The sequence below is a fragment of the Oncorhynchus nerka genome, unplaced genomic scaffold, assembly GCF_034236695.1.
Source record: "Oncorhynchus nerka isolate Pitt River unplaced genomic scaffold, Oner_Uvic_2.0 unplaced_scaffold_1881, whole genome shotgun sequence".
Taxonomy (NCBI): Eukaryota; Metazoa; Chordata; class Actinopteri; order Salmoniformes; family Salmonidae; genus Oncorhynchus; species Oncorhynchus nerka.
In genome coordinates this window covers 1,292-28,976 of record NW_027039443.1, presented here as the reverse complement: position 1 = coordinate 28,976, position 27,685 = coordinate 1,292, and the positions used below count along the sequence as shown (strand labels likewise).

The 27,685-nt window shown below is 41.9% G+C and overlaps 1 protein-coding gene across 4 annotated transcripts in view; it reads right to left on the bottom strand.

The window, feature by feature from the left end:
- Positions 1–22,727, bottom strand: part of LOC115123440 (nucleotide sugar transporter SLC35D2-like) — a 31,304-nt gene extending 8,577 nt beyond the window's left edge. The window contains exons 1-8 of one of the 4 annotated variants that reach the window (XM_029652785.2): positions 22,421–22,727; positions 16,045–16,078; positions 15,877–15,963; positions 15,728–15,795; positions 12,927–12,998; positions 8,874–8,942; positions 6,232–6,334; positions 790–882 (exon numbers count right to left, since the gene is read on the bottom strand). In XM_029652785.2, the coding sequence (XP_029508645.1) occupies positions 790–882; positions 6,232–6,334; positions 8,874–8,942; positions 12,927–12,998; positions 15,728–15,795; positions 15,877–15,963; positions 16,045–16,078; positions 22,421–22,539 (645 nt within the window). In that variant the 5' untranslated portion in view covers positions 22,540–22,727. Of the gene's footprint in view, positions 1–789; positions 883–6,231; positions 6,335–8,873; positions 8,943–12,926; positions 12,999–15,727; positions 15,796–15,876; positions 15,964–16,044; positions 16,079–16,530; positions 16,751–22,420 lie in introns of those variants that run through there. The other 3 variants (XM_029652783.2, XM_029652784.2, XM_065014954.1) reach the window with 3 other exon arrangements.
- Positions 22,728–27,685: the final 4,958 nt, after the last annotated feature.

Here is a 27,685-nt window from a genome sequence, read left to right as displayed (position 1 = left end):
GATGTTCAGGACAAGTTTATTACTGACACCCATTCCAAAACAGACTTGACTCATGACTTCATGAGCATATGGTTGAATCGTCAGCATACATGGACATACAGGCTTTGTGTAATGCCAGTGACAGGTCATTGGTCAAAATAGAAAAAAGTGGCAGAGCTGAAGAGCTGCCCTGTGGTACACTACACCTTAAATGTTTGACATTAAAGAAGCCCTTCTGACTTTATTAGATAGCTCTGAATCCACAATATGGCAATCTGAGGTTGAAAATCCATAACACAAGTTCTCAACAACAGGTTATGGTCAGTACTGTCAAAGGCTGCACTGAACTAACAGAACAGCACCCACAATCGTCTTTATATTACATTTATGTCAGAGAAGTACATGTTGAGTGCCCTTCTCTATAAGCATGCTGAACGTCTGTTAATTTGTTTACAGAGAAATAGTGTTGTACTGTATTTTCAACAGTTTGCAGCAAGCTGATAGGTCTGCTGTTAGAACCAGTAAACCAGCTGCTTTACCACTCTTGGGTAGCCAAATGACTGGCTTCCCTCCAGGCCTGAGGACAAATACTTTTCTCTAGGCTCAGATTAAAAATATGACCGACAGATGCTTTTCTTTAATTATTAGTTTTTTCATGCATGAGTTGACGGCTCACTGTTCGTTGTTGACGTTTCCTGCCTAAGTTTCCCCACTTTGCCAATTGTCTCGTGCCCTCCCTCTCAGTCTCTCCATGACATTAGCACATTGAGAGACTGCTGCCACACAGACCGGCAGACAGACAGATCTTACCCTCTGAACATCTCCAGTGAGTTGAGCTAGCAGCATTGTTGGAAAGATCATAAACAACGCATTATAATACAGCAAGCCATACTTCCCCAGCTCCTGAGAGGGGCAAGAGAGGGAGAGAAGGGAGGGGAAGAAGAGGCAGAGAAGAGAACAGAGGGTTATTCATGATGGTACATTCCTCTCTAGCCAGCATACAGCTGTCACCAGTTCACTGCTCTAAAACAAACTCTTTGGGGTTGTTGGGATGGCATGCTAACACTATATATGGTGGTAGGGTTATCATTAGTCTAAAGAACCGTACATAAAAATGACTTTGGCAGTAGTAGACTAGTATAACTAGCAATAGAATAGTATAACTAGCAGTATAGCTAGTGGTAGAACAGTATAACTAGTGGTATAATAGTATAACTAGTAGTAGAACAGTATAACAGTATAACTAGTGGTAGAAGAGTATAACTAGTGGTAGAACAGTATAACTAGTGGTAGAACTAGTAGTAGAACAGTAGACAGTATAACAGTATAACTAGTGGTAGAACAGTATAACTAGTGGTATAACTAGTAGTATAACTAGTAGTATAACAATGTAACTAGTAGTAGAAGAGCATAACTAGTGGTAGAACTAGTGGTATAACTAGTGGTAGAACAGTATAACTAGTAGTAGACCAGTGTAACTAGTGGTAGTAGTCGAATAGTATAACTAGTGGTAGAATAGTATTACTAGTAGTAGAGCTAGTGGTAGAACAGTACAACTAGTGGTATAACTAGTAGTAGAACAGTATAACTAGTAGAAGAACTGATGGTAGAATAGTATAACTAGTGGTATAACTAGTAGTAGAGCATTATAACTAGTAGTATACGAGTATAACTAGTGGTAGAACAGTATAACTAGAGGTAGAACAGAATAACTAGTGGTATAACTAGTAGTATAACAGTATAACTAGTGGTAGAACTAGTGTCAGAACAGTATAACTAGTAGTAGACCTAGTGGTAGAACAGTATAACTAGTAGTAGAACAGTATAACTAGTGGTATAGCTAGTGGTAGAACAGTATAACTAGTGGCAGAACAGTATAACTAGTAGTAGAACTGTATAACTAGAGGTAGAACTAGTGGTAGAACAGAATAATTAGTAATAGACCTAGTGGTAGAACAGTATAACTAGTGGTATAGCTAGTAGTAGAACAGTATAACTAGTGGTATAACTAGTAGTATAACTGATGGTAGAATAGTATAACTAGTGGTATAACTAGTAGTAGAGCATTATAACTAGTAGTATAAGAGTATAACTAGTGGTAGAACAGTATAACTAGTAGTAGAACAGTATAACTAGTAGTATAACTGGTAGTAGAGCATTATAACTAGTGGTAGAACTAGTGGCAGAACAGTATAACTAGTAGTAGACCTAGTGGTAGAACAGTATAATTAGTGGTATAACTAGCAGTATCACTAGTAGTAGAACAGTATAACTAGTGGTAGAACAGTATAACTAGTAGTATAACTAGTGGCATAACTAGTAGTAGACCAGTGTAACTAGTGGTAGTAGTCGAATAGTATAACTAGTGGTAGAAATAGCAGTAGAATAGTATTACTAGTAGTAGAACAGTAGAACTAGTGGTGATGAGAGATCGTCAAAGCAGTAGCATGAAGTGAATTAGAAAGCTAGCAGACAGTGTAATATGAGTGCAACAGCCAACCTCATCTCATGTCAACTCCCAAAATTAACTCTCATTCAGAAGTCACCGAGGGTGACAGTGGGTCACTTTCTAAACATATCTCAGCCTTCCTGTGCTATACTGGAGTACAAGCCTTGATAATTTATTGAGTTAAAACATCAGTCACAAGTTTTGTCTGATTAGCTAAACTAACTGGTATCCAGCAATAACATGTGAAGGATAGCTTGCCTTCGATTATCTCCACATACACTCCATGGACACCTGCTCTACAAACATCTCATTCCAAAATCAGGGGCATTAAAATATGGAGTTTGTCCCCCCTTTGCTGGGAAGGCTTTCCACTGGACGTTGGGACTTGCTTCCATTCAGCCACAAGAGCATTAGTGATGTCGGCCGATTAGGCCTGGCTCACAGTCGACGTTCCAATTCATCCCAAAGGTGTTTGATGGGGTTGAGGTCAGGACTCTGTGCAGGCCAGTCAAGTTCTTCCACACCGATCTCGACAAACAATTTCTGTATGGACCTCGCTTTGTGCACGGGGTCATTGTCATGCTGAAACAGGAAACGGCCTTCCCCAAACTGTTGCCAAAAAGTTGGAAGCACAGAATAGTCTAGAATGTCATTGTATGCTGTGGAGTTAAGATATCCCTTTACTGGAACTAAGGGGCCTAGTCTGAACCATGAAAAACAGCCCCAAACCATTATTCCTCCACCTCCCTGACCAAGGCCCTTCTCCCCCGATTGCTCAAATTAATGTAATACATTTTTGAATAAGGCTATAACGTAACAAAATGTGGGAAAAGTGATAGGGTCTGAATACTTTCCGAATGTTAGGTGCTAAATATATTAGTCCAGCTAGGTGGAACATACGGTATCAGTCATACGGTATGCACCCACCTCTTTCAAGACCTTTTCTATTTTCTACATTGTAGAATAGTGAAGACATCAAAACTATGAAATAACACATATGGAATCATGTAGTAACCAAAAAAAGCTTTCAAAATATATAGTAGCCTTGATGACAGCTTGGCATTCTCTCAACCTGCTTCATCTGGAATGCTTTTCCAACAGTCTTGAAGGAGTTCCTACATATGTTGAGCACTTGTTGGCTGCTTTTCCGTCACTCTGCGGTCCAACTCATCCCAAACCATCTCAATTGGGTTGAGATTGGGTAATTGTGGAGGCCAGGTCATCTGATGCAGCACTCCATCTCTCCTTCTTGGTCAAATAGCCCTGACACAACCTGGAGGTGTGTTGGGTCATTGTCCTGTTGAAAAACAAATGATAGTCCCACTAAGACCAAACGAGATAGGATGGTGTATCGCGACAGAATGCTGTGGTAGCCGTGCTGGTTAAGTGTGCCTTGAATTCTAAATTCCATGCTTTAACTTCTTGACTGATGTCTTGAGATGTTGCTTCAATGTCTTGATGTTGCTTCAATATATCCACTATTTTTTTATAGCGGTTTTGGAGCAGTGGCTTCTTCCTTGCTATGCGGCCTTTCAGGTTGTCGATATAGGACTCAATTTACTGTGAATATAGATACATTTGTACCCGTTTCCTCCAGCATCTTCACAAGGTCCTTTGCTGTTGTTCTGGGATTGATTTGCACTTTTCGCACCAAAGTACGTTCATCTCTAGGAGACAGAACTTGTCTCCTTCCTGAGCGGTATGACGGCTGCGTGGTCCCGTGGCGTTTATACACGTGAACGTGGTACCATCAGGTGTTTGGAAAGTGCTCCCAAGGATGACTTTCTAAGATCTTGGCTGATTTCTTTAGATTTTCCCCACGATGTCAAGCAAAGAGGCACTGAGTTTGAGTTTGAAGGTAGGCCTTGAAATACATCCACAGGTTCACCTACAATTGATTCAAATGATGTCAATTCGCCGATCAGAAGCTTCTAAAACCATGAAATAATTTTCTGGAATTTTCCAAGCTGTTTAAAGGCACAGTCAACTTAGTGTATGTAAACTTCTGAGCCACTGGAATTGTGATAGTGAATTAATCAGTCTGTAAACAATTGTTGAAAAAATTACTTGTGTCATGCACAAAGTAGATGTCCTAACCGACTTGCCAAACCTATAGTTTGTTAACAAGACATTTGTGGAGTGGTTGAAAAAAGAGTTTTAATGACGCCAACCTAAGTGTATGTAAACTTCCGACTTCAACTGTTACAGTGGGGAAAAAAGTATTTAGTCAGCCACCAATTGTGCAAGTTCTCCCACTTAAAAAGATGAGGCCTGTAATTTTCATCATATGTACACTTCAACTATGACAGACAAAATGAGAAGAAAACAAATACAGAAAATCACATTGTAGGATTTTTAATGAATTTATTTTCAAATTATGGTGGAAAATAAGTATTTGGTCACCTACAAACAAGACAGACCTGTAACTTCTTCTTTAAGAGGCTCCTCTGTCCTCCACTTGTTACCTGTATTAATGGCACCTGTTTGAACTTGTTATCAGTATAAAAGACAAACAGTCACACTCCAAACTCCACTATGGCCAAGACCAAAGAGCTGTCAAAGGACACCAGAAACAAAATTGTAGATCTGCAATAGGTAAGCAGCTTCGTTTGAAGAAATCAACTGTGGGAGCAATTATTAGGAAATGGAAGACATACAAGACCACTGATAATCTCCCTCGATCTGGGGCTCCACGCAAGATCTCTCCCCGTGGGGTCAAAATGATCACAACGGTAAGCAAAAATCCCAGAACCACACGGGGGGACCTAGTGAATGACCTGCAGAGAGCTGGGACCAATGTAACAAAGCCTACCATCAGTAACACACTACGCCGCCAGGGACTCAAATCCTGCACTGCCAGACGTGTCCCCCTCCTTAAGCCAGTACATGTCCAGGCCCATCTGAAGTTTGCTAGAGAGCATTTGGATGATCCAGAAGAAGATTGGGAGAATGTCATATGGTCAGATGAAACCAAAATAGAACTTTTTGGTAAAAACTCAACTCGTCGTGTTTGGAGGACAAAGAATGCTGAGTTGCATCCAAAGAACACCATAGCTACTGTGAAGCATGGGGGTGGAAACATCATGCTTTGGGGCTGTTTTTCTGCAAAGGGACCAGGACGACTGATCCGTGTAAAGGAAAGAATGAATGGGGCCATGTATCGTGAGATTTTGAATGAAAACCTCCTTCCATCAGCAAGGGCATTGAAGATGAAACGTGGCTGGGTCTTTCAGCATGACAATGATCCCAAACACACCGCCCGGGCAACGAAGGAGTGGCTTCGTAAGAAGCATTTCAAGGTCCTGGAGTGGCCTAGCCAGTCTCCAGATCTCAACCCCATAGAAAATCTTTGAAGGGAGATGAAAGTCTCTGTTGCCCAGCAACAGCCCCAAAACATCACTGCTCTAGAGGAGATCTGCATGGAGGAATGGGCCAAAATACCAGCAACAGTGTGTGAAAACCTTGTGAAGACTTACAGAAAACGTTTGACCTCTGTCATTGCCAACAAAGGGTATATAACAAGGTATTGAGAAACTTTTGTTATTGACCAAATACTTATTTTCCATTTGCAAAAAAATTAATTACAAATCCTACAATGTGATTTTCTGGATTTTTTTCTCTCTCATTTTGTCTGTCATAATTGAAGTGTACCTATGATGAAAATTACAGGCCTCAGTGGGAGAACTTGTGGGAGAACTTGCACAATTGGTGGCTGACTAAATACTTTTTTGCCCCCCACTGTAGATATTTTTTGCCCCACTGTAAATACACATACACATTGGTCCAGCTAGCTGCTTACATACCTTGGAGTCTAGCTTCTGCTTGACGTAGGCTCCGTTAGCTGCAGTCAGAACATCATTTAGCAGAATAAATACATAGCCTTGGAGGTCGAAAGACAGGTCAGCACTGGAGAGAGAACACGTACGGACGGACACATACAGCAGGTCAGTGCAGTAGAGCGCAGAGACAGGTCAGAAACATAGGGGCGTACATGTTGAAACATGTATTTAGCTGGGGGCAGAGACTCAGCTTACACACGCCATAAAGATAACATTCTAGAGAGGGCATGACTCCTCCAGCACAACTCAGAGAGATCATTTAAACACTTTATGAAATTATTCATTTTATTTTTGGTAAAACAATATGCACTTTTTAAAATACAAGAAACCCAGAGGATGATACAGTTATCCTGTGTGTTTGTGTGTATGTATCCTGTGTTCTTTTCTCTCCTTCTCCCCTCACAGGTGAAAATCATCACTCCCCAACCAGTCACCAATCAATCATCAATCAGAAGACACACCTCCTGTTTCCTACCCAATCACAGTTCCTTTCCCTTGGTTTAAAAACCCTGTCAGTTGTTTGCTCTGGAGCTCAATCTGTCTGTAGAGCTTTCTGTTTCACCCTCTCCTACTATGTCTCTTTATGTATTGAGCTATCTTTTGTTTGAGCACCTCCATATCACTTTGTCCTCACCTGTGAGTATTGTTTTTGGTGTTTGTGTTTGTTTGCTGGTGGGAAAAGGGGAAACCAAGACAAGTCACCCATGGGCATACACTACCCGTAGGTAGACTTTGTTAAATACACTAGTTAGAACTGGGCGGACCACCCACTGTATTTTTGGTTAGTTAATTAGCTGTTGTTAAAGTAGGCTAGTCTAGCTTAGGGGTGTTTTTGAATACTTATTATTTCTTTCCTTGGGTCCAGCTCAGCCCCTTTTCCTGCCCCCCCCATTACCGTGTGTTTTCTAATAAACCATGTGTTTGACGGTAATTTAGTTGTCCTGGTTATTTCGTTCTCACTTTTACTTTTTCACTATTATAATTTGCATGAGTTATGTTACGGGGTCACGTTACCATCTCCCCTAGACTGTCGGGCCAAAAGGGATTCGTAACACACATGAAAGCGTAAACACTTATTTCCAATGTGGTCATTCAGCGTAGGACAAAAACAGGGCATAACACAAAAAAAATACATGGAGATACTGGTGTGGACCCTAACCCTTCTCTGTGCACCAGGAATAAAGCTGACCTAAAGATATTATATACCATATGAATAAAGCTGACCTAAAGATATTATACCATATGAATAAAGCTGACCTAAATGTTTTATGCATGCTCTTCAACCAATCACTGCCCTCACCTAGCTGCATCACTACTCTGGAAGGTTCTGACTTAGAATATGTCGACAACTACAAATACCAAGGTGTCTGGTTACTGTAAACTCTCCTTCCAGACTCACATTAAGCATCTCCAATCCAAAATGAAATCTAGAATTGGCTTCCTATTTCGCAACAAAGCATCCTTCACTCATGCTGACAAACATCCTACCGATCCTTGACTTTGGCATTATAATTTATAAAATAGCCTCCAACACTCTACCCAACAAATTGGATGCAGTCTATCAGAGTGCCATCCGTTTTGTCACCAAAGCCCCATATACTACCCACCACTGCAACCTGTACGCTCTCGTTGGCTAGCCCTCGCTTCATACTCGTCGCCAAACACACTGGCTCATCTACAAGTCTCTACTAGGTGAAGCCCCGCTTATCTCAGCTCACTGGTCACCATAGCAGCAGGTATATCTCACTGGTCACCCCCAAAGCCAATTCCTCCTTTGGCCACCTTTCCTTTCAGTTCTCTGCTGCCAATGACTGGAACGAACTGCAAAAATCACTGAAGCTGGAGACTCATATCTCCCTCACTAGCTTTAAGCACCAGCTGTCAGAGCAGCTCACAGATCACTGCACCTGAACATAGCCCATCTGTAAACAGCTACCTACCTCATCCCCATACTGTATTTATTCATCTTGCTCCTTTGCACCCCAGTATCTCTAATCGCACATTAATCTAATGCACATCCACCATTCCAGTGTTTAATCTCTATATTGTAATTACTTCGCCACCATGGCCTATTTATTGCCTTACCTCCCTTATCTTACCTCATTTGCACACACTGTATTATTGACTGTATCTTTGTTTACTCCATGTGTAACTCTGTTTTGTTGTTTGTGTCGAAGCTGCTTTGCTTTATCTTGGCCAGGTCGCATTGTACATGAGAACAAGTTCTCAACTAGCCTACCTGGTTAAATAAAAGGTGAAATAAATACAAAACTATACCATATGAATAAAGTTGACCTAAAGATATTATATACCATATGAATAAAGTTGACCTAAAGATATTATATACCATATGAATAAAGTTGACCTAAAGATAATATATACCATATGAATAAAGTTGACCTAAAGATAATATATACCATATGAATAAAGCTGACCTAAAGATATTATATACCATATGAATAAAGCTGACCTAAAGATATTATATACCATATGAATAAAGTTGACCTAAAGATATTATACTAAATGAATAAAGCGGTCCTATAGATGATATACCATGACTAAAGCTGACGTCAGAGACTCTTCACACATGGAGCAGTAGAACGTACCTTGCCGCTACAAACGCCCCCAGGATCATAGTAAACACAGTTAGCTGGACAGGCCTGGAGAATGTCTTCCTGAAGAGTTGAAGAGTAAAAGGTTAGAGACGAAGTACAGGCCTTCAGACAGTCTTCAGACCTCTTGATTTATTCAATGTTGTGTTACAGCCTGAATTCAAAATGGATTCAATAGATTTCACAAAATAACCCATTATTACAAAGTTTAAACATGTATTTAGAAATTGTCGCAAATGATTTGAAAGTGAAATACAAAAACTTCTAATTTACATAAGCATTCACACCCTTGAGTCAATACATGTCAGAATCACTTTGGAAGTCTTTCTAGGTAAGTCTATCAGCTTTGCACACCAGGATTATAAAATATTTGCACATTATACATTTTTTTTATTCTTCAAGCTCTGTCAAGTTGGTTGCTGATCATTGCTAGACAGAAATGTTAAAGTCTTGACAGATTTTTAAGCCAATTTACACTGAACAAAAATAAAACGCAACATACAATTTCAAAGATTTTACTAAATTACAGTTCATAAGAAAATCAGTCAACTGAAAAATTCATTTGGCCCTAATTTGTGGATTTCACGACTGGGAATACAGATATCTTAAAAATAAAAAAATAGGGGCGATGATCAGAAACCAGTCAGTATCTGGTGTGACATATCCTTCGCATTAAGTTGTTGTGGTCTGTGGAATGCTGTCCCACTCCTCTTGCTAGATATTGACTGGAACATGCTGTCGTACATGTCGATACAGAGCATCCCAAACATGCTCATTTGGTGACATGTCTGGTGAGTATGCAGACCATGGAACAACTGGGATATTTTCAACTTCCAAGAATTGTGTACAGATCCTTGCGACATGGGGCCATGTATTACCATGTTGAAACATGAGGTGATGGTGTATGAAAGGCACAAAAAAAAAATGGCTCAGAATCTCATCATGGTTCACTACACCACCTAACCAAAACTATCTGGACACCTGCTCGTCGAACATCTCATTCCAAAATCATGGGCATTAATATGGAGTTGGTCACCCCTTTGCTGCTATAACAACAACAGATTATTCTCGGAAGGCAATCCGCTAGATGTTGGAACATTTTGGTCAGCCACAAGACCATTAGTAAGGCCGGGCACTGATGTTGGGTGATTAGGCCTGGCTCACAGTCGGCGTTACAATTCATCCCAAAGGTGTTCGATGGGGTTGAGGTCAGGGCTCTCTGCAGGCCAGTTAAGTTCTTCCACACCGATCTCGACAATCCACTTCTGTATGGACCTCGCTTTCTGCATGGGGGCACTGTCATGCTGAAACAGGAAAGGGCCTTCCCCAAACTGTTGCCACAAAGTTGGAAGCACAGAATAATCTCGAATGTCATTGTATGCTGTAGATTTAAGATATCCCTTTACTGGAACTAAGGGGCCTAGCCCGAACCATGAAAAACAGCCCCAGACCACTATTCCTCCTTCACAAAACTTTTCAGTTGGCACTATGCATTCGGGCAGGTAGTGTTGTCCTGGCATCCGCCAAACCCAGATTTGTCCGTCGGACTGCCAGATGGTGAAGCTGGATTTATCACTCCAGAGAACGCGTTTCCATTCCATTGGCTGCGAGCTTTACACCACTCCAGCCAACGCTTGGCATTGCACATGGTGATCTTAGGCTTGTGTGTGGCTGCTCGGCCAGGGAAACCCATTTCACGAAGCTCCCAACAAACAGTTCTGGTGCTGACGTTGCTCCCAGAGACAGTTAAGAACTCTGTAGTGAGTGTTGCAAGTGTCGTCATGGTATCTCTGTGCATTCAAATTGCCATCGATAAAATGCTAATTGTGTTTGTTGTCCGTAGTTTATGCCTGCCCATACCATAACCCCACCACCACGGGGCACTCTGTTCACCATGTGACATCAGCAAATCGCTCACCCACACGACGCAATGCACGTAGTCTGCCATCTGCCTGGTACAGTTGAAACCGGGATTCATCCATGAAAAGCGCACTTCTTCAGCGTGCCAGTAGCCATCGAAGGTGAGCATTTGCCCACTGAAGCTGGTTACAACGCCAAATTGCAGTGAGGTCAAGATCCTGATGAGGATGACGAGCAAGCAGATGAGCTTGCCGGAGACTTTTTCTGGCCTTTTGTGCAGAAATTAGTACCCGTCTCGGACCATCCCGCAGGTGAAAAAGTCAGAGGTGGAGGGGCTGGCGTGCTTGTTACACTTTGCTTGCTGATGCGAGGCCGGTTGGACGTACTGCAAACTCTTTAAAACAACGTTGGCAACGGATTATGGTAGAGAAATTTAACATCAATTGTCTGGCGACATTCCTGTAGTCACCATGCCAATTGCACACTCCCACAACTTGAGACATCTGTGGCATTGTGTTTGAGACAACTGCACATTTTAGAGTGGCAGGTTATTGTACCCAGCACAAGGTACACCTGTGTAATGATCATGCTGTTTAATCAGCTTCTTGATATGCCACACCTGTCAGGTGGATGGATTATCTTGGCAAAGGAGAAATGCTCACTAAGACATTTATAAACAAACGTATGCACAACATTTCTGGGATCTTTCATTTCAGCTCATGAAAATGGGGACCAACACAATAAAAGAATACCTTACGGCACGACAGGGACTGTGAAGAGACATTTTTATGCATTTTGTATGTATTATGTGATACGACTAATATTGTATGTGGTTGTCTCGCCTGGCTATCTTATTAAGATCAATGCACTAGCTATGGGCCACTCTGTTGAAGAATGGTACTGAGTGATGTGTTGGATTTGCCGAAACAAAGTTAATTTCTTTGCCACATTTTGTGCAGTTGTACTTTAGTGCCTTACTGTCGCCAGGATGCATGTTTTGGAATACTTATATTCTGTACAGGATTCCTTTTCACTCTGTCACTTAGTTTAGTATATCAATTACAATGTTGTTGATCATCAGTCCTCTCCTATCACAGCCATTAAAATCGGTAAATGTTTTAAAAAGTCACCATTGGCCTCATGGTGAAATCCCTGAGCGTTTTCCTTTCTCTCCGGCAACTGAGTTAGGAAGGACACCTGTATCTTTGTAGTGACTGGGCTTATTGATACACCATCCAAAGTATAACTAATAACTTCACCATGATCAAAGGGATATTCAATGTCTGCTTTCTTTTTTTTACCATCTACCAATAGGTGCTTTTCTTTGCAAGGCATTGTAAAAACCACCCTGGTCTTTGTGGTTGAATCTGTGTGGAATTCACTGCTGGACTGAGGGACCTGACAGATAATTGAATGTGTGGGGGTACAGAGATGAGGGACCTTACAGATAATTGTATATGTGGGGTACAGAGATGAGGGACCTAACAGATAATTGTATATGTGGGGTACAGAGATGAGGGACCTAACAGATAATTGTATATGTGGGGTACAGAGATGAGGGACCTAACAGATAATTGTATATGTGGGGTACAGAGATGAGGGACCTAACAGATAATTGTATATGTGGGGTACAGAGATGAGGTAGTCATTAAAAAATCTTGTTCAACACCATTATTACACACAGAGTGAGTCTATGCAACTTATTATGTGACTTGTTAAGCACATCTTTACTCCTGAACTGATTTGGACTTGCCATAACAAAGGGGTTTAACACTTATTTGAGTAAATACATTTCAGCTTTATATTTTGTATTAATTTGTAAAACATAATACCACATTGACATTATGGTGTATTGTGTGTAGGCCAGTGACAAAAAAACTAAATTTAATCTATTTTAAATTCAGGCAGTAAGACAACAAATTGTGGAAAAAGTCAAGGGGTGAATAAATGGAGGCACTATTTTATTACAGACATACAGATGGGTCATTTAGGGGTGAATCTTAACTGCCACTTCAACAAATATGTTCCCTTGGTCTCCAATGACACCAATGCATGACTACCGGAAAATCACATAGAAGTTAGGATTCTCCCTTTAGAGGATAGAGACAAAACAAAGCTGTATAACCTAGTGTTTCAATATTCAAACAAAATAAATATATTTAAATAATATTAAATAGTAAATCATACTTGAGCAGCAGAACTTCAGCCATCATGGTGAAGAGGATGGAGAACCTCCTGAGGACTGTGAACATCGGCAGGCTGGTAGAGAACAATATCATCATCATCTATCCACTACCTCCAAAACAACACAGCTAGATGAAGCCTCAGATAACCTACAGCCCCAACCTGCGCCCCCAGATAACCCCAACCTATAACCATTCCATATAACCCCAAATATTACCAGAACATACAGTGCATTATTCAGACCCTTGATTTTCTCCACATTTTGTTATGTTACAGCCTTATTCTAAAATGAGTTTTCCCCCTTTTCAATCTACACACAATACCCCATAATGAGAAAGCAAAAACAGGTTTTTAGACATGTTGGTATTAAAAATAAACAGAAACGCCTTATTTCCATAAATAGTCAGACACTTTACTCAGTACATTGTTGAAACACCTTTAGCAGCTATTACAGCCTCAAGTCTTATTGGGTATGAAGATACAAACTTGGCACACCTGTATGTAGGGAGTTTCTCTCATTCTTCTCTGCAGATCTGCTCAAGCTCTGTCAGGTTGGATTGATAGCGTCACTGCACAGCTATTTTCACGTCTCTCCAGAGATCAGGTTCAAGTCCGGGCTCTGGCTGGGCCACTCAAGGACATTGAAACTTGTCCCAAAGCTGCTGCTGTGTCTTGGCGTCGTTGTCCTTTTGGAAGGTGAACCCTCACCCCAGTCTGAATGTCCGGAGCACTCTGGAGCAGGTTTTCATCAAGGATATCTGTACGATGCTCGGTTCGTCTTTCTCTCAATCATGACTAATCTCCCAGTCCCTGCTACTGAAAAACATTCCCACAGCACGATGCTGCCACCACCATGCTTCACTGTAGGGATGGTGCCAGGTTTCCTCCATACATGACGCTTGGCATTCAGGTCAAAGAATTCAATCTTGGTTTCATCAGACCAGAGAATCTTGTTTCTCATGGTCTGAGAGTCCTTTAGGTGCCTTTTGGCAAACTCCAAGCAGGCTGTTGTGCCTTTTACTGAGGAGTGGCTTCCAACTGGCCACACTACCATAAAGGTCTGATTGGTAGAGTGATGCAGAGATGGTTGTCCTTCTGGAAGGTTCTCCCATCTCCATAGAGGAAATCTGTCAGTCACCTCCATGACCAAGGCCCTTCCCCATTGCTCAGTTTGGCCAGGCAGTCAGCTCTAGAAAGATTCTAGGTGGTTCCATTTAAGAATGATGGATGCCACTGTGTTGTTGGGGACCTTCAATGCCGCAGAAACGTTTTGGTACCCTTACCCAGATCTGTACCTCGACACAATCCTGTATCAGAGCTCTACGGACAATTGTTTCGACCTCATGGCTTAGTTTTTGCTCTGACATGCACTGTCAACTGTGGGACCTTATATAGACAGGTGTATGTCTGTCTAATCAATTGAATTTACCACAGGTGGAATCCAATCAAATTGTAGAAACATCCAGTACGATCAATGGAAACAGGATGCACCTGTGCTTAATTTCGAATCTCGTAGCAAAGAGTCTGAATACTTCCCTTATTTACCTCTCTTTATACATTTACAAACATCACTAAAAACCTGTTTCGCTTTGTCATGTGGTATTGTGTGTAGATTGACGAGGAACATGTTTATTTTAATCCCTTTTAGAATAAGGCTGTAACGTAACAAAATGTGGGAAATCAGAAGGGGTCTGAATACTTTCCGAACCCCCCCAGATAGCCACAACATATAACCCCCCAGAGCCACAACATATAACCCCCCCAGATAGCCACAACATATAACATATAACTGACAGAGCCACAACATATAACTGGGCGATATGACGATATATATCATGTGACAATAGAAAAACATTTAACGTTTAATATCATGCTCTATCGTTTATTTCGTTGTGTCGCAAATCACTCTTTAGGGCAATATTTTTAGTCAACTGGACGACGCTTTGCGTTCTGGAAGTAGAGTGAATGTGACACAGAGCTCGTACCTAAAAGAGGAGCTACTTCGGTCGCATGGACGTGGTTTGGGTATGAAACTTCTGACATGGACCAGAAAACCGTCCTTTGCAAAATATGCCGCAGGCCGGTCCAGACAACAGGCTCAAAAACCACAAACCTCTTTTACCACATACGCAATAATCATGTGAAACAGTACGGAGAGTCTCCAAGGACGAGACCCAAAAAAGTAAAGTTGAGTGCTCAAAACAAATCCGACTCAGATGTTGCAAGAGAGGTTTACTCGCGGAAGGAGATAACAGCTGCTGTTACAACTTACATCTGCAAAGACATGGCCCCAATTTACACGGTCAAGAAACAGGGGTTTCGTGAGTTATCAATTTGGTACCTTGGGTCGAGTGTTATGTGACAAGTATTAATGCCAAAATAACATGCAACACAGGCAAGCCCCCCCCAAAAAAAAATATATAGACATATATATTTTTCCAACTCTAGTTGTAGTGTTTTCCATTTACCTTTTTCGATTTAATACATTTATATTTTGTTACATGCTTAATTGAAAATGTGCACAAAAGTTCTCCTTTTATTTAGAACCTATGAGTAAGTACCTTTAATTTGTAGAGTATAATTCAAAATGTCATGAGAAATAGACCTTTACATGTGGTCATTTTATATAAACTATTGATTCATTGAATTTACAGAAAAGGTACTATATCTTGATATGTATCGTTATCGGGATTTGAAATGACCTATATCGGGATATGAGATTTTGGCCATATCACCCAGCCCTACCACAACATATATACATTACATATAACCATAACATATAAACCCAGATGAGCATAACATACTTTAGCCGTTTTGTCCCAAACAGTCCAGTTATCTGGTTCCCTACGTACAAGAAAGGGAGTGGGAAGGTCTGCAACAAGAGAAACACGTTACACACACAAAGATGGACACAGACAGACATGCACACCTACTTATTAGCTGACTGACTCACCTTGCGAGGTATACTATGGTCGAAGTCTGGGAAACTCAGCACCCTCAGAGCCTTGCCCACCCACAGCACGACCACGGTGGCCAGCATCTACAACACAGACACATCAGTTATACTGGATTAACACACCGCACTTTCTCTCTCACACAAAAACACAGGAATAACACTTACCTGCCCGATGCCGACACATATTGACGAGGGGAACCTGAAAGTAAAAATGTATCGTACTGTGACAAGAAAACAGCTTGAGAAAATTGACAAACATCTCGTCTAACTTCGTGATATGAAGGTGTCCCAAACGGTGACACAACGAGGAAACGACAGTAGTCAGCTAGCTAGTGTAGCGATGAAAGTTAAACTTTAAATAAATTAACGTTAGCTACGGGTTTGAGGCTTTGGTGGCTAAGTTACCTACATAGAAAATATAAATACATGTTTAAATGTGTATCTAACGTTAGTAGGAAGTAACTCGCCGGCGTAAATTAACTAGCTAAATAACGTAACCTGTCCAAGCAGTATTATTTAACTAGCAAGTGAGTTTACGTTAGCTAGTTGATGAATAGCCTGAATAGATCAGAATCAAACAGTACGTAGCATCGCTGTGTGTCTAGATGTTTTTGGAACCAAGCGAACAGACTAAACGGAAATCAAACAAACCTATAGTTTGTGAGGATGCTCTTGTTTACCACGACGATGAGAAAAGAACTGAGTCCGTAAAATACCGCGGCGAACAGCTTCACGAACACCGTGAGAGATTTGTCCGCCATCCCCAAGCACTCTTTCCTCTTTCCCACTCTCTATCCTTCTCTAGAAGAGTCTAAACGGGATCACTGGGACGTCCGGTAAACGGTAGACTCAACGATATGACGTTGCCACGAGCAGCACCGCAGATATTGACTGTGTTCGAGATAGTCAAAACGACTGCAGGCTACTGACTGACCTACAAATCACATTGCATCATAAATAACTCATTATTATTTGTAGATCAGTCAGTCACAATTTACCAATGTACATAACGGTGTTGATGCTCTCGAACACGGACAGTATCTGCGCATGTGCAAGGGATGCTTCACGCTGTGTACAGCGTTGTTGCCAGGGCTCCAAAACAGCGGAGCAGTTAGCCCCACGCTTCAACGCCCTTAGTTTTTGCGGAAATTAACCCACTATGCTGTTCACTTTCGGCATCTATGTCAAATCGCTGAGTCTACCTTTAAGGTAAAGTTAGGGTTATGATTTAGGGTGTGGACGTATTGAGGATCCCATATAGCACTAACCATCATCCTCGCTCAGCCATCGCTTGCTTGCCCTGCGTCAGAGAGGAAGAGGAAAGAGAGGCCTAACTCGGCGAAAAATCTGTCAATTTCAATTCGAGGGGCTTTATTTGCATGGGAAACATGTTTAAGTTGCCAAAGAAAGTGAAATAGATAAACAAAAGTGACATAAACAAAAAAGTAACAGTAAACACACTCACAAAAGTTTCAAAATAATAAAGACATTTCACATGTCATATTACGTCTACAGTGTTGTAATGATGTGCAAATAGTTAAAGTACAAGAGCAGTGCACATAAAGACAGGCTGTCACATGCTCAGAATACAACAGGTGTAGTAGACCTTACCGTGAAATGCTTACTTACAAGCACCTAACCGACAATGCAGTTCAAGAAAGAGTTAATAAAATATTTACTAAATTAACTAGTGAAAAAAAAAATCGAAAACATTGACAAATAACAAGAAAATTACATAACAATAACGAGGCTATATACAGGGAGTACCGGTACTGAGTCAATGTGCGGGGGTACATGTTAGTCGAGGTAATTTGTACATGTAGGTAGGGGTAACGTGATATGGCGGGGTCAATGTAAATGGTCGGGGTGGCCATTTGATTAGTTGTTCAGCAGTCTTATGGCTTGGGGGTAGAAGCTGTTAAGGAGCCTTTTGGTCCTTTGCGCTCTGGCACCGCTTGCCTTACGGTAGCAGAGAGAACAGTCTATGACTTGGGTGACTGGAGTCTGACAATTTTTTGACACCGCCTAGTATATAGGTCCTGGATGTCAGGAAGCTTGGCCTCTTCACAAATGTCTTTGTGTGTTCGGACCATGATAGTTTGTTGGTGGACACCAAGGAACTTGAACCTCTCCACGACAGCTCTGTCGATGTGAATGATGGTGTGTTCGGCTAGGCAAGGGAATAGGCAAGCACCCCTGAGAGGCCCCAGTGTTGAGGATCAGCGTAGCAGATGTGTTGTTGCCTAACCTTACCACCTGGTGGCAACCTGTCAGGAAGTCCAGGATCCAGTTGCAGAGGGAGGTGTTGTCCCAGGGTCCTGAGCTTAGTGATGAGCTTTGTGGGCACTATGGTGTTGAAAGCTGAGCTGTAGTCAATGAACACCATTCTCACATAGGTGTTCTTCCTTTTGTCCAGGTCGGAAAGGGCAGTGTGGTCTGCCTACGGCAGTCTTTCTCAAAAGCAAGGCTATGCTCACTAAGTCTGTACATATAGTAGTCACTGATTTCCTTCAATTTGTATTCTGACACTGTGTATTCTCTGTTTATGGCCAAATAGCACTAGTTTGCTCATTTTTTTTGTGTAAATTCTTTCGAATGTGTTAAGGCTTTATCTTTTTGTTTTCTCATGATTTGGTTGGGTCTAATTGTGTGTCTATCCTGGGGCTCTGTGGGGTGATGGTGAACAGAGCCCAGGACCAGCTTGCTTAGGGGGCTCTTCTCCAGGTTAATTTCTCTGTAGCTTATGGTTTTGTTAAAGAAGGATTGGAAATCACTTCCTTTTAGGTGGTTGTAGAATTTAAAGTCTCTTTTCTGGATTTTGATAATTAGCAAGGATCAGCCAAATTCTGTTCTGCATGCATCATTTGGTGTTTTATGTTGTACACAGAGGATATTTTTGCAGAATTCTGATGCAGAGTCTCAATTTGGTGTTTGGCCCATTTTGTGAATTCTTGGATGGTGAGCGGACCCCAGACCTCACAACCGTAAATGGAAATGGGTTCTATAACTAATTCAAGTATTTCAAAAGTATTTCAGGTGTCAAATTTTATGTTCCTTTTGATGGCATAGAAGGCCCTTCTTGCCTTGTCTCTCAGATTGTTCACATCTGAGGCCGAGGTACAGTTGAAGTCGGCAGTTTACATACACTTAGGTTGGAGTCATTAAAACTCGTTTTTCAACCACTCCACAAATTTCTTGTTAACAAAACTATAGTTTTGGCAAGTCGGTTAGGACATCTACTTTATGCATGACACAAGTCATTTTTCCAACCATTTTTTAGAGACAGATTATTTCATTTATAATTCACTATTCCAGTGTGTCAGAAGTTTACATACACTAAGTTGACTGTGCCTTTAAACAGCTTTAAACAGAAAATGATGTCATGGCTTTAGAAGCTTCTGATAGGCTAATTGACATAATTTGAGTCAATTGGAGGTGTACCTGTGGATGTATTTCAAGGCCTACCTTCAAACTCAGTTCCTCTTTGATTGACATGGGAAAATCAAAAGAAATCATCCAAGACCTCAGGAAAAAAATGTAGACCTCCACAAGTCTGGTTCATTCTTCGGAGCAATTTCCAAACGTCTGAAGCTACCACATTCATCTGTACAAACAATAGTACGCAAGTATAAACCATGGGCCCACGCAGCCGTCATACCTCTCAGGAAGGAGACGTGTTCTGTCACCTAGAGATTAACGTACTTTGGTGCGAAAAGTGCAAATCAATCCCAGAACAACAGCAAAGGACCTTGTGAAGATGCTGGAGGAAGCAGGTACAAACGTATCTATATCCACAGTAAAACGAGTCCTATATCGACATAACCCGAAAGGCCGCTCAACAAGGAAGAAGCCACTGCTCCAAAACCGCCATTAAAAAGCCAGACTACGGTTTGCAACTGTACATGGGGACAAAGATCGTACTTTTTGGAGAAATGTCCTCTGGCCTGATGAAACAAAAATAGAACCGTTTGGCCATAATGACCATCATTATGTTTGGAGGAAAAAGGGGAGGCTTGCAAGCCGAAGAACACCATCTCAACCGTGAAGCACGGGGGTGGCAGCATCATGTTGTGGGGGTGCTTTGCTGCAGGAGGGACTGGTGCACTTCACAAAATGGATAGCATCATGAGGCAGGAAAATTATGGGGATAAATTGAAGCAACATCTCAAGACATCAGTCAGGAAGTTAAAGCTTGGTTCCAAATGGACAATGACCCCAAGCATACTTCGAAAGTTGTGTCAAAATTGCTTAAGGACAACAAAGTCAAGGTATTGGAGTGGCCGTCACAAAGCCACAACCTCAATCCTATAGAAAATTTGTGGGCAAAACTGAAAAAGTGTGCGAGCAAGGAGGCCTACAAACCTGACTCCGTTACACCAGCTCTGTCAGGAGGAATGGGCCAAAATTCACCCAACTTATTGTGGAAGGCTACCTGAAAGGTTTGACCAAAGTTAACAATTTAAAGGTAATGCTACCAAATACTAATTGAGTGTATGTAAACCTCTGACCCACTGGGAATGTGATTAAATAAATAAAAGCTGAAATAAATCACACTACTATTATTCTGACATTTCACATTCTTAAAATAAAGTGGTGATCCTAACTGACTTAAGACAGGGAAATGTTACTAGGATTAAATGTCAGGAATTGTGAAAAACTGAGTTTAAATGTATTTGGCTAAGATGCATGTAAACTTCCGACTTAAACTGTAAATATAAGCAGATAATTATTCAATCCACTAATACTAAACATGTGCCTTTACCATAAAAACATATCTCTGTTTAGTATTTTGATCGTCGACAAAGTTTATTTGAGCTATTTAAATTGCCATAGTAACGACTGGCGGTGTGGTATTGAGTCTTTACCCGGAGCGTCAATCGAAGAGAGTGAGGTTAGGTGCGGACAACAATAGTAATTCAAACATGAACTGTATAGTGCCGGGCTGCATGAATTGGCTCCAAAACAATCCCTTGGTAAACGACCATAGGCTGCAGTTTTGAAGAAGTTACTCCATGTCCTGAAGAGGAAGGACATGCCAGCTCGAGCTAGCAGGATCTACAGACAGCACTTCGCGATGAAGGGCACTCTCAATGCGGCAACCAGGAGTTTCCGAATGGAAAGGAGTCATAGGCCTATTTAATGCCCTCTGCTTGGGCCTCCATTTGACATTTAGAGGGTTATGGTGTAGGGGTTACCGACTGACCATCATCGCTGACTTCGGAGTCAAGCAAAAGTGACTGAACGGAGGAGGTGACGTGAGTCAATGCAAGGGAGCCCGAGATAACGTTAACTTGTCATGAATGCTGTTGACGAGGCTAGCGTTAGACACTGGACAACTTTGTGGCAACTCTAGTTGAAGGTAACAAGCTAATTGCGTCTGAAGTATTTAGCAACTAACATTAGCAAGCAACTAAACTGCAACAAAAATTGCAACAGTTTCTCTGTGTTATTAGGTAGTTACTATAGCTAGCTTCCACCTCAGTCAAGTAATATTTTGTTAGCTCCACCTCATTTAGTTAGACTGAAGTTGACATAAGTTGACACTAATATTCGCTGAAAAATAAATGTCCCTGTATTTGCTGTGTGTGTGTGTGTGTGTGTTGACAAAGCATACAAGACAGGTAGCTTGCTAATGCCAACTGATATATTTGTCTTAACAAAATGTTTGTTTGCTTTCAGGATGACATCTTCATCCCTGAATGTTTTCATCCTGGAGGCAGAGGAGGAACAAGCAAATTCCATGTTATTTCTAAAGCTATTGTTTAGTTCAAGTATATGCAGTGATTCTTGAATATAACTGTAGCCTAATAGATGCCTTGGGCAGCAGGGTAGCCTAGTGGTTAGAGCATTTGACTAGTAACCGGAAGGTTGCAAGTTCAAACCCCCGAGCTGACGTTCTGCCCCTGAACAGGCAGTGTTCCTAGGCCGTCATTGAAAATAAGAATTTGTTGCCTAGTTAAATAAAGGTAAAATAAAAACATTGAAATTATTTTCTACCAATAGGAAAGAACAGCAATGCCAAACTGACCCCTTGGTGCCAGAGTGTTCATGTGCTGCGGTGGAGAAGATGTCCACCACTAAAGAGCTCAGGGCCCGGCTAGACTGCGCTCACGACCATCAGTATACAACGGAGTCCTGCCCCTATAGCAAAATTTCACCAATTATTTAACTGGCATATCGGCTGCTGACTGATTTGAGTAACTTCTTCTGACAGGAAGTCCTTCATAAGGATTAGTGACACGTCCAATACATCGCTATCCAGACAGACTGACAGGAACCTCTGACTGGATGTAATACGAGAACGAACTCTGATCTGGGAAAATGATCGGCTCAAATATGAATGGCTTCAGTAGGTTTATTGGCTCCCTAACTAACATTATTTCATTCTCTGTAATAAACTCATTCTCAGAGCTACTTGGTAAATTCAGCCATTTTTGGGGGTTTCAAAATGTTCTCTCCTGCCAGTGATGCAACAATGCCAATATGGGGATTTACAGTTAGAGTTCTAAATCATTGTTTCCATTCTCCTTTATGTTCTTACCTCAGTCCGTAGAGCAGCCACCCATCTCCACCTTCTGCCCTCCAGGTGTTGTTGTGCTGGTCTGTTTTGTGGGTTTGTTCTGTCTGGATTGTGTGGACTAGCTCTCTGAGCTCCACCATGTATCTCTCCAGCTCTGTGAACGTATCCCTCTCAGTGATGGAGGAGCAGTGCAGTTGTGGGACCAGGGTGTGTTCAGTGCTGGAGGGGTGACTATCCTCATCTGCAGGACAGTTTGAAGAGGTGTGATCAGACAGGATGGGGGTGGGTCACAGAGAAAGCTTTTCCTGCTGTACGCTCTCTTTGATCCCGTAAAAGTCCTGCTGGAACTGCTTGAGGATGCCCTGTAGCATCTCACCATTGAATACAAGCGGATGAAGTCAACAACCCTCATCGAATATTTAAAAAACAGATTACAATAATGAGACGTCTCCACAGACTGCTGTCCCGCTTTGTGGACAACGACTCACATTGTTAGGGTGGCAAGACATGCATCTTGTTAATATATCCATAATCTTTGCCTGCGTACACCCTGAAGGGTTGCGTTGTCATCAGTATCTCTGCCGGAGTCAAATGGTTGTCTCCATCTAGAAAGTGTATGCATCGTTTCAGAGAAAACAGATTAAATAAATACGCATAATATCAATGAAGTTTGCAGTCCAAATTTATTGTAAAAAAAAAAATCAAATGTTATTTCTATGTTATAGAATATATAGCTAGCTAGATACTATATAGTCCTACTCTCAGTTCATGGTAAGAGAACATTCTCTGCTGTAGGGATGCTGATAGCCTGCTGAGGATCGAAGGGGAAGTTGGGTCTCAGTGTGTGTTCTGAGCCAGACTCATAAGAGGAGCAGGTTGTCAGTCTGTGTTCCATGCCTGAGTCGTAAAGGGAATTGGTTTTGACATGTGTGTGTGAGTGATGTTCTGAGAGATAGAGGGAGGTGGAATGCCGTGGGGTCTTGTTCCCGAGTTGGGACAGGAAGAAGCGAACTCCGTAAACTCTGATGTTCTCTACATCTATTTCCTCTGACAGCATCACCAAGTGCCTCTGGCCCAACCGCCAATCCTCCCTACTGGCCCGTTGATTGGCAACCTGCGGACTCATGCTCTCTTCATGATGATGCTTCAGCGGCTTGGAGATGAACAGGAAGTCCATCTGACCTGTGATTGGCTCCCTGAGAGAGCTTGTCTGAAGCCGCTTGCTGGTTCCAGAGGGGAGTGGTCTGAAGTAGTTTGGAGGGCCAATCAGAGGCTCTGACATTTTAGGGTTCATCCCATTGAGCACAGGACCCACAGCAGTGGAGCTGCCTCGCTTCTGCCTGGGGGGAGGAGAGGGGAGGAGATGGGCCCTGCTTAAGGGAGGGGGGGGCAGCTGGTTGCTATGCAGCGGGAGTTGTCCCAGTTCTGAGGCCTTACCAACCCTCCCATCAGCAGACAGAACCCAGAGGCTCACACTGTGGGGCCCTGCCACACCCTGTTTATCCTCCCTTTCTCTCTCTTTTTCCCTCTCCCCTTTCACCTCACCCTTCTCCCATCTCGCCCCTTCTTTCTCTCTCCTCTCCCTCACCATTATGTCTGCCTGCAGGGAGTCAGTGATGCGGACGATAGCAGAGTGGAGAGTGGTCCTGCTGAGGTTGGGGCTAGGGTTAAGGTTGGGATTAGGGTTTTCTAGGAAGTGGTGTCCAGAGGAGGTGAAGGGCTTGTGTTGGTACGGGTCACTGTTGCACACCACAGGGTATGTCTCACTGACTATCTGTGAAAACAACAATACAAGTAGGAAATAAACTCACAGGCCTTACAGAGGCAAAGCCACGACAGGTTGAATACTGGCCCACCCAAATCAGGCTGTCTTAAAATATATGCAAATTAGTGGATTCAGCCACACCCGTTGCTGACAGGTGAATAAAATCGAACACACAGCCATGCAATCTCCATAGACTAATATCGGCAGTAGAATGGCCTTACTGAAGAGCTCAGTGACATAGTCATAGGATTCCACCTTTCCAACAAGATAGAGCTGCCCAGGTCAACCGTAAGTGCTGTTATTGTTAAGTGAAAATGTCTAGGAGCAACAAGGGCTCAGCCACAAAGTTGTAGGCCAAACAAACTCACAGAATGGGACCGCAGAGTGCCGAAGCACGTAAAAATTGTCTGTCCTCAGTTGCAACACTCACTACCGAGTTCCAAACTTCCTCTGGAAGCAACGTCAGCACAAGAACTGTTCATCGGGAGCTTCATGAAATGGGTTTCCATGGCCGAGCTGATGCATACAAGCCTAAGATAACCATGTGCAATGCCAAGCGTCGGCTGGAGTGGTGTAAAGCTCGCAGCCAATGGACTCTGGACCATTGGAAACGCGTTCACTGGAGTCATCAATCAAGCTTCACCATCTGGCAGTCGGACGGACAAATTTGGGTTTGGCGGATGCCAGGAGAATGCTACCTGCCCGAATGCATAGTGCCAACTGTAAAGTTTGCCCCAGACCACTAAGTTTGGTCAATAGTGGTCTGGGGCTGTTTTTCATGGTTCTATCCTTCTAAATTTGTGGCAACAGTTTGAGGAAGGCCCTTTCCCGTTTCAGCATGACAGTGTCCCCGTGCAAAAAAGCGAGGTCCATACAGAAATGGTTTGTCGAGATCAGTGTGGAAGAACTTGACCGGCCTGCACAGAGCCCTGACCTCAACCCCTGTCCACATACTTTGATCATCTAGTGAATATAAAATATTTAATAAATGAATTTAATTTGTAGTTTGTATCGTCTCCTGACTAATCAGACATTTTGGGTAAATGCAGTAGGAGGTTACTGGCATCTTATTGGTTTAATCACAATCACATGGTACGGACAGTTTGTCTGAAATACAGTTTATCAAGGGATGCTGTTTTCTGTAAAATGTGGAGACATTTCCCTCAGCTCTACTATGGAAAGCTCAGACAGATTTAAGGATCGGAAGCACCTTTGTGAAGCATGAGTCAAGAATCAGGCTAGTAAACCCCACTCTTAAGCACTGTATACATTTGAAGACTACAGTGCAAGCCATGGCAATCAAAGCCAGGGTAATGTTATAAATCAACTTAACTATGAGGCCATGGACTATTCATTTGTAGAGCATAATCGTGGTTGTGGACATTGTCCTGTTTAGCGTAAAACAATGTGACACAGACATGGGACATATTGTTTCAGCCATTTCACCCGGTGGGCGGTGCTATAGGTCACGGTGGGCGTAGATTTCAGCGCATACATACGGGTGCACACAGTGTAGAGCACGAGCCGAGCACGAGCTCAAATCGTGGAATATATTCAACACATACATTATGGCTGACCCCATCTGGTCGATTGTTTGGTCGACCAAGATTTCTTTTAGTCGAGCAGTTGCAAATAGATTTTTTTTTTTATGGCAAACGAGACACCTGCCTGATTTGCAGCCGTCTCAGTGAACTAATTCATTGACGTGGCTGCAGGGATGGTTGGGTACAAGAAGAAGGGAAGTGTGGGTAAGATGCAGAATGCATTCTTTCCCACCAGTTTGTGCGCATTCATTGTTTCATAACTTCATTGTGTGAATTGTTCAACCTTTGATTGTTAATGTCTACCAATACAGTATAGTTGATTTTATTCTTTTAATGGAAAAACACACGTTTTAAAATTTAGAACAATCCGAAAGAAAAGACCACTCTTGGTCGACTAAGATTTTATTTTTTTGTCGGGGACAGCCCTAACATACATATCATACTGACCTGAAGTATTGGTTACCATTTTTTTGTAGTTCACATCACAGTTACTGAAAAGGGAGGGGTGAAAGGCTCAGTTAATCTGATCTTGTTCGTCTAAACGCAAATAATTCAGCTCAGTGATTGACAGCATATGTTGACTAACCAATCGAAGTGAAATGAGTTTAAATCTAGTCATTATCAGTTTAATTTATTCAGGCATAAATGACTTACTTATTAACAATATCCCCATTTTAAATAGAACTGTAACTAAGTAAACTATCTGATGAATAATGTCAGTTCATAAAGAAGGGATTATGTGGCATGAACAAGGAGTAATTAAACATAATGAACACCATTCCAACTAGTCTGGGGAGGAACGGGTTGTGGGTTAAGTAAGCAGATAGGGTCGTTAACCTATGGTTGAACCGACGAAACTTAGCTCTGGGGTGTTTTAGATAAGGCAGTGAGTGCATTCCTAGGTTCTGTTAACTAGAACTGTCAGCTAATTGGTGATCGATAATGGTGAAGGGTCAAGAGTTAATTCAGTTATGTTGTGTGTCCTGTGTGTGTGTGAGTGAGTTGGAATGAACTTCTGAACTTGCTTTATTCTCAGTCGGGAGGAGGAGATTAATTCTAGAAGCAATGAAATGACGTCATGTTTTGTATATAAACTGTTGTTCGTGGATACTTGAGAGCGCGCTACGAGAATAAATACTATTATCCATTTTTGATAAGACTGGTCTCTGTCTATTTTATGCAAATAAGAATCTTACAAATTCTCATAAAATAGACTAATGAAAACATATTGGAAATAATGAAATTACAGTAACAATTGGTCCTACAAGCAGATTCCACAAACTTGCCTCTGTTGTCCGAAGGTAGAGCCGAAAGCCATGCACGGACGGGTCTGGACTCGTTATTTAAAGACCTGGCCTCTGAATTGAGGTTTAAAGAACAGGCCGGTATTAGATCTAAGGGCGACAGAGAAGGTGACGGAATCGAACCGGCATTGCTTTTCCCAGTCTACAGGACGAAGGTAAATAGTCTTTATTCTCGAATTTGGGAGGAAATACACTAGGTTTCTACTTTGTGTTTTAACCAAAATCGATAGGAAGGAAGGAGGTCCGAAAAGACCTAAGGTAACGAATTCTACCACAAATAAATATAACGGAAGGAAGTGATATAGTAACTTTTGTTAGATAGGACGGTCGTTCTGTACAAATAGGATAGCCATTAATTCAAAAGACATACCTAAATAGTTAACCTGAGTAGTCTATCTGTTATGGAAAGTAGCGGATAGATATATTAAAACGGGTGAGGATAAATTAGGCTTGGTGAGAAGGCAGGGTAATCCTAGGCGAATGGAATAACAACCTATTCAATACTGAAAGAAAGTAATATCCAAGGAGGTGGAGAGGGAAACCTAGTCTAGAGAGTGAGTGAGATATCATTGACAGTCCCAAGGAACAATAGTTTATAATGAGCTTATAATTGTATACGGGTGAAATTTTAACGGACCTCTGAGACTATCACAGTGCAGGTGCATTTATACGG